General features: G+C 40.2%; 1 protein-coding gene across 1 annotated transcript in view; it reads left to right on the top strand.

Moving 5' to 3' along the window:
- The window catches only part of LOC101857809 (anoctamin-4), a gene marked incomplete at its 5' end in the record, with an annotated part of 84,927 nt that overhangs the window by 7,313 nt on the left and 70,114 nt on the right, over positions 1-7,500 (top strand). Inside the window, 4 exon segments of the mRNA XM_035970992.1 lie at positions 301-417; positions 1,137-1,253; positions 2,173-2,265; positions 3,380-3,496. Coding sequence (XP_035826885.1) covers positions 301-417; positions 1,137-1,253; positions 2,173-2,265; positions 3,380-3,496 — 444 coding nt within the window.

Below are 7,500 nucleotides of genomic sequence, written 5' to 3'. Positions count from 1 at the left end.
CGTTCAATGTAAGTAAACCTGAACGATTTGCCGACGTTTTCTTTTTTTCTATCAAACATGTAGCTTCCTTACCTCTTCGCCTTCTTTTCATTGTATTTTGCTCTCTATAGCAATTCCTCTAATCTTTGGCACTTATATGACCTATGTGTGTTGCCAGTGCCGTATTTTGTTGTTGTTGCGAATTTAAATCAATCGTTGGCACTTAATGACCTGTTGTTTTGTAAGTGCCGTAAAACTGTCACTGAAACTGAATAAAAACCAGCCTGTTGTTTACTTGTCTATGTCCGTGTGTGACTCCAGGCACCCCACAATCCTCGTACTTAGCAGACGACATCAGTGAGCAGGAACCTATCTCCACATCAGACTACGGAAGTGTGGAGGTGAAGCGGAAGTTTATCGGCGCTCCGCATATTTCGGGTAACGGCGCATGCCCGATCTCCGTGTCGTAACTTTCTTCAGATATTCAGAAGTCGATGTCTTCAGTTTCAATTTACATCTTTTTTCTTCAGCCGCTGGTTTTGATTTTCTTGTTTTATTTTTCAAAACTGTCACATCTGTTCTTTTACCGAGTGTCTCGTTCTTTTACCGAGTATTTCGTTACTTATGTGGAGATGCTGTATCCTTCTCATCCCGTTTTAGCCCTGCCGTGGACGGCCACAGACCACTTTCTAATTAAATCATCTAAATTGTGCCGATGGGGGTGTAAAACAATGCTTTCATTAATTTCTAATTTGTGTTGTCAGATCGTGTAGTAAGACGTTGACCTTTCCAGAACAACAACTCAGTTATTTTCACTCTCAGTATAAGAGTATCTTTTCCAGTTGTCTTTGGTGTAGCCTGTTGTTTTGGCTGCTGGGTTGGAGAGGGCACTGGTGCGGTTTGCTCCTTCTGTCCTATCAAACATATTCTAACGTCCTCATTATAACTCTTCGCCTTCATTTCATTTCATGATACTCTGTAGTAATTCCTCTAATCTTTGGCACGTACATGACCTATGTATGTTGCCAGTTCCGTAAAATTCTTTCCCAAACTAAACCTAGCTTTGGCACTTGTGTTGCAAGTTCCGTAAAACTCTTACTGAAACTAAATACAGACCAGCCTGTTGTTGACTTGTCTGTGTCCGTGTGTGACTCCAGGCACCCCACAATCCTCGTACTTAGCAGACGACATCAGTCAGCAGGAACTCCTCTCCTCATCAGACTGCGGAAGTGAGGAGGTGAAGCGGAAGTTTATCGGCGCTCCGCATATTTCGGGTAACGGCGCATGCCCGATCTCGGTGTCGTAGCTTCCTTCAGCTGTCAAGATGTTGTTAGTTTCAATTTGCATTTATTTCCTTCAACTGTTTATTTTTAATATACATTTTTAAAAGTTTTATTTTTAAAAACTGTCACAGCTGTTCTTTTACCGCGTACCTCGTTATTTTATCTAGTGCCTCGGTATGTATGTGGGGACGCTGCGTCCGTCTCCTCCCGTTCTAGATCTAGCTCTTGTTTTGAATTTTGAGACTGTCATAGCTGATTGTTTTGTTTAATCGAGTGTTTCGCTTATTTAATTTTGTCGTGTGTCTCGGTTTTCTGTGGATGTGTTGTATCTATTTCAGCCCGTTTTGGCTCTGACAGGCAGGTTCAAAGCCCACTTGGTAATTAAATGAACTAAATCGTGTTGATGGGAATGTAAATGAATGCTTACATATTGATATTTCATTTGTGTAATCAGATCATTGACGAATGTGCTCCGACCTTGCAATGGCAGACCTATTGGTAATAAGGTCTTAACTTGTTCAAAACAACAACTCAGTTGTTTTTCCGTTCAATATTAGTAAACCTCTTCGGTTTGTCGTTGCTCTAGTCTGTTTTGGCTGTTGGGTTGGAGATGCCGCTGGTTTGGTTTACTCCTTTTAAAAAAAATCAAAATATTCTATTGTCTTTATCTCTCTGCCTTCTTTTCATTGTGTGTTACTCTCAAGTAGTACTTCTTACCTTCGGCACGTACATTACGTATTACATTGTGTTGCAAGTGCCGTGAAGAAACTAAAGCAATGTTTAGCACTCAAGTACCCGTTTGTCTTGCAAGTGACTTGAATCTCTTACTGATATATAAAAAAAACTATCCTGTTGTTGACTTGTCTCTGTCCGTCTGTGACCTCTGGCACCCCACTCTCCTCGTACTTAGCAGACGACATCAGTCAGCAGGAACCCATCTCCACATCAGACTACGGAAGTGAGGAAGTGAAGCGGAAGTTTGTCGGCGCTCCGCATATTTCGGGTAACAGCGCATGCTCGATCTCGGTGTCGTAGCTTCGATCAGATGTCAATATGTCGATGTCTTCAGTTTCAATTTGTATCTTTTTTCTTCAACTGGTTTCTTTTTTTTGGCGTGTTTCATTTTTTCAAAACTGTCCCAGCTGTTCTTTAACCTAGTACCTCGCTCTTTTACCATGTCTCTCGTTGTTTTATCGAGTACTTCGATATTTATGTGGGGGTAGGTGGTTGGCGAGTGCTCTGGTGTGGTTTGCTTCTTCTTTCCTATGAAACATTTATCGCCCTTATCTCCCCTTCTTCTTTTGTTATGTTTGTTACTCTCTTGCTACACCTCTAATCTTCTGGCGCTCATATGACCTTATGCAATTGCGAACGCCGTAAAACCTGTACTAAAACTAAATTAAAAACTTATGTGGGGGATTCTGCTTCCGTCTCGTCCTGTTCCAGCTCAAGTTTTGAATTTTGAAACTGTCATAACTATTCGTTTTGTTTGATCGAGTGTCCCGCTCTTTTGTCGAGTGTCTCGGTCTATACGTGGTTGTAAGTTAGTTGTAACCAACTCAGCCCGTCTAGGTTCTGACAGGCAGGGTCAAAGCCCTTTCTAAGTGATCTAAAGTGTGTCGATGGTTGCGTGAAAACATGTCTATATTAAGTTTTTAATTTGTGTTTTTCGATCATTGTCTGATGTGCACTAACCGTGCAATGGCAGGCCTATGTGTAGAAAGGTCTTAACTTGTTTAAAAGAAAAACTCCGGGTCTTTTTTTCCTCCATTCAGTGTAAGTGTAAGGGTACATTTTCGATTAATCTTTGTACCGGTGGGTCATTATGGCTGTGGGTTGGAGAACGGATTAGTGTGGTTTACATCTTCTTTCCTATCGATCATCTACCGTCCCAACCTCTTTGCCCTCTTTTTAAATTGTATGTTACATTCTAGTAGCATCTCTTATCTTCGGCTCTTATGTGACCTATTTGTGTTGCCAATGCCGCAGAATTCTTATAAAAAAATAAATTAATCCTTATGGCACTATGACCTGTTGTGTTGCGAGTGCCGTAAAACCCCTACTGAACATAAAAACTATCCTGTTGTTTACTTGTTTATGTCCGTGTGTGACCCCAGGCACCCCACAATCCTCGTACTTAGCAGACGACATCAGTCAGCAGGAACTCCTCTCCACATCAGACTGCGGAAGTGTGGAGGTGAAGCGGAAGTTTATCGGCGCTCCGCATACTTCGGGTAACGGCGCATGCGCGTTTTCGGTGTTGTAGCTTCCTTCGGGTATTCCTCTAGGCTAGTCGATGTCGTCAACTTCGATTTACGGCGCATTTTCCTTTTTTTTAAATGTGTATTTTTAAAAAAAGTAATCTTCTTTTAATTGACTGCCATGGCTGTTGCTCCCCCAAGTGTGCTAACCGTCGGTGTGCTGCTGTGCATGTTTTTCCGTGTGATTATTTTCTTCTCTTGTGCCATAATTGATTTGTTAGTGCTGGCCTCAACCTGGATACCCCCCCCCCCCAAACCTGTCCCCTCCAACCCCCAACTTCACGCGGGAAATCCGAGTTTCATTACCAATTAGGGAGAATTTTTGTCGCCGGGTATCTCGGTCTTTCCGCTTTGATGTTTTATCCCTCTTATCTCAGGTTAGCCCCGACAGGCTGAGTCGCCCGCTTCCTAAATGATATAGATTGGGTCGCCATGTTGCTCTACATGTTTTGCCGTGTGGTGTGTTAATTTACCTCTCTTTTGTCATTGATCCGATAACACGTGTCTCAAATTGGTACCCACTAACCCCCCCCCCCCCAAGAAAAAAACAACCCTACTATTAAATTTTCATTGAACCTTTATTCAAATCATTTTTATTCTCTGTCGAACTCAAATTCTGGTCTAAGACGACCAACCATTGTCGAGGAGAAAAATTGGCGCCATAGACAGGTGGACTTCTTACACAGTGTCAATAATTATAATGTAGTAAAACAAGTGCAAGGAGTCAAATGGGAAATGGTCATTTGCGCAGGTGATTGTCTCACACAGGTTCTACTGTACTTTTTTCTTCTCTTTTTAGCATTCAATAAGAATTTGTGTACCCGGCGCTTGACGGAATATTTGATTTGGTTTTTTTCCATCAGGTGTTTTTCTTTGATACATAACCGCAGAATATTTTCCACAGTTTGTGTGTCTACTCTATTCAGTGTTGTTAGACTCCCGTATTGGCGCTCCTGTAAAAGAATATACATGTACATGCTTTGCTTTACATAAACATGTTATTTTTGGAACATGTTTCTATTATTAGTAAAAAAAAAAAAAAAGAATATAAAAAAAAGAAAGAAAATGTGTAAAAAGTGAGAATTTACCATCGGTGTGTGCAGTGGCTGGCCCGCAAAGGGTGATGTCGATGAAGTACTAGTACTCTCTTTGTCCACAGCTTGACAATGCACACGCGCGGCTTGCATGAAACATGAAACACATTGTGCACCTACCCCATCCTAACAACCTGGAATGTTTAATTTTTTAAAACTATATTTGTATTTTGGTTCATCCCTTCGTAATGGCTGTCTGTTGTGATATACCTCCCTGATGCTCGATGTTTGCATGTTGGCATTGCAGCAGTACGCCCTTTGTGTCATTATTTGGCTTCCCCGTTCTTACGCTCTTTGTTAGCGGATAATTAATGTAAATACTTGTCAGTTATACTTCCCAGGAAGTTGAGATTGTTTCAGAATGCTATCATGGTCACTGGCATCTGTGGTGTAGTCGCTTCTCTGTCGCCTGCAGGAGTCCCTAGTTCGATTCCCTTATGGAGAGGATTTTGATTGAGTATTTTGATCTTTCTGCTGGGATATTGTATCCCTCTAAGCCATTGGTTGACCCTGGCAGTTAGGACAAGAAGCCTGCCTTCTAAATGATATAAATTGTATTGATAAGGGCGTAACAACAGCTACATTAAGAACCTTAAGAACATTAAGTGAAATAAAAACGCACTGCGGTGTTTGCATACTGAGCGTAAGCAATACATGTATGTAGTGATGGTGTCTCAGGGCCTGAACTTGATCGCGTTGCTTCCCGGATAGAGAGCTTTCTTTAAAAAAAGAAAAAATAGAAAACGAAAATATAAAAGTAATCGAGCTTTTGATGACACTTCGTGGTACTACTGCAATGTCCTAATTGTTTTGCCCAGTTCGTATTTTAAGTTTTGTATCACTTTATTTTTGCCCGTTTTGTATTTGATTTTTTTTCTTCTTGCCCATTTTGTATCAAACTATTTTTGCCCGTCTTGTATCAAATTATTTTTTCTGCCCTTCTGCACCTGTCTAGTCAGATTGTTTAATGAGATCTGAACACTCTCCACTATTTAGAATGTGAGTGGAAGGGGTGGGGCTACGTTCTTAAAAACTTTGCAGGGTTCAAAATTAGTAGAACGCTTCAAAAAGTTGGTTGGAACAAATTTTTGGGTTCGTCAAGGTACATTTTGCACACATGGCTTCCTGAACCTTGCTTGCACGTTTTGCTCCTATAATAATGGGGTTTTTTTAAATTGACAAGGTAGATCTTTAAAGTATTTTCTCTCTTGTATTTAATTTATATACATATATGAATAAGTCTTATTTAAGTCTTTTTCATCGTGAACACCGGCTAGCAATGCAAGTGTTATACTAAGGTCTGGGCACGAATGTTTGTTCCGTTGGTGAGTGTTCTGGTCTCCTTCACATTTGTGCATGCCGTTGCAAGACGGGGAGAAGTTGTTGACGTTGTCGTTGTTGTTGCTGTTGTGGTTTTCTAACATGAACACCCTGCATGTTTTCATTTACACTTGGCTCGTGGGATGTGGCATTCACAGTCAACGCCGACCTTTTACCCCCTCCTCCCTCTGAGTTCAGCGAGCCTGCCACTGACAGCGCTGCTTTTGTGAATGAGGCGTATCAGGAAGACGCCAATGGCCTCTCAGGTATGGTATCCCCTCTTTGCTTCCGTTGGGGACTAAACGTTATTATTATTTGCTGTGTGCCAGGCTGTTCTGCTTTAACCCTTTTTACGCTGCCCTCTTTAACCCCTACACCCCTACGTGGTGCAAAACACTGTTATTGCAGTCAGTGATGATTATGAAGTGTCTCCGAGAAAATGTACTAGCTACCTCATATAGTTATAACGGAGGGTGTGCTCTATATTTTTCTCTGTTCTGTAACCTTGATACATAAAGCACAGTTATTGCTGTCATTGATACATGTAATTACAATATGTATCAGAACAATGCACTAGCTACCTTCATAACTATAACGATGTGTGTGCTCTATATTTTACCTCTGTTGCTTACCATTAGACTAGTATGTTTATGGAATTTTCCTTCTTTTGTTTTTCTTAACCCGTTAATTTACCCACAAACTGTCAGCCGTTGTTAGACACTACCTCTTCAGTAAGTTAACATGCTGCTCGACTCATACACTTTGAGAAAAGTGGACCTTAAAAATTCCTCTAAATCATAACACAATACCAGAATACTGAGCCTCTGAAAGTCAATTCTTTTCGTTTACTTTTAACTTACTTTCTAACATGTTATTCGACTGTTCAAATCTTAATTAATGCTTCTTGAATGTTCTTTTATCACAAGATGTACTCAACGCTTCGTCAAAAGTAATTATCATGCCGTTTATGAATTATCGTGGCAGGATTTAGTTTCTGTGACCGTGACACAAAATTGATGTAGTTGCAAGGTTTAACGGTTAATAATTCAGCTGCTTTTTGATTAGGATCAAGGGTGTCTTTAGTATCACCGTAAGTGAGATTTTGGAATACAACGTTACTCTTAAATTATCACAACAAAATAGCGTAAGGGGGATAATTTAATTTTCAAATTTGTATCCTTCTGGCTTAGCCCCACATGTTCAGGTAATTGGTTATTTTTGTTTGAGTACTCTGTAAAGCATGTTCTTTGATTTATTTGCACTCTCTTGAAGATATAATGCATTGGTTTTTTTGTTTGTTTTTTTAATTTGTTTGTTTTTTCTCCTTAATTCATATTTTTTCCACTCCATTCTCTCTTCCTTTTTTTCAATATTTTCTTTTCATTTCGTTTTTTATGAATATATAATTCATAGTTGAGCTAGATCTAGAATTAATTTTTTCTCTCTCATACTCTCCTTCATCTTCTACATTGGGAACGGGCCGGTCAATAAGTAAGAAGAGAAGGGTCATTTTTTGCTTTGTCTCTCTGAAGGGTCATTTTTTGTTGTTATTGTTGCTGGGGG

This window comes from Aplysia californica, unplaced genomic scaffold (assembly GCF_000002075.1).
Source record: "Aplysia californica isolate F4 #8 unplaced genomic scaffold, AplCal3.0 scaffold00356, whole genome shotgun sequence".
NCBI lineage: Eukaryota > Metazoa > Mollusca > Gastropoda > Aplysiida > Aplysiidae > Aplysia > Aplysia californica.
This window is presented reverse-complemented; position numbering and strand designations above follow the sequence as displayed.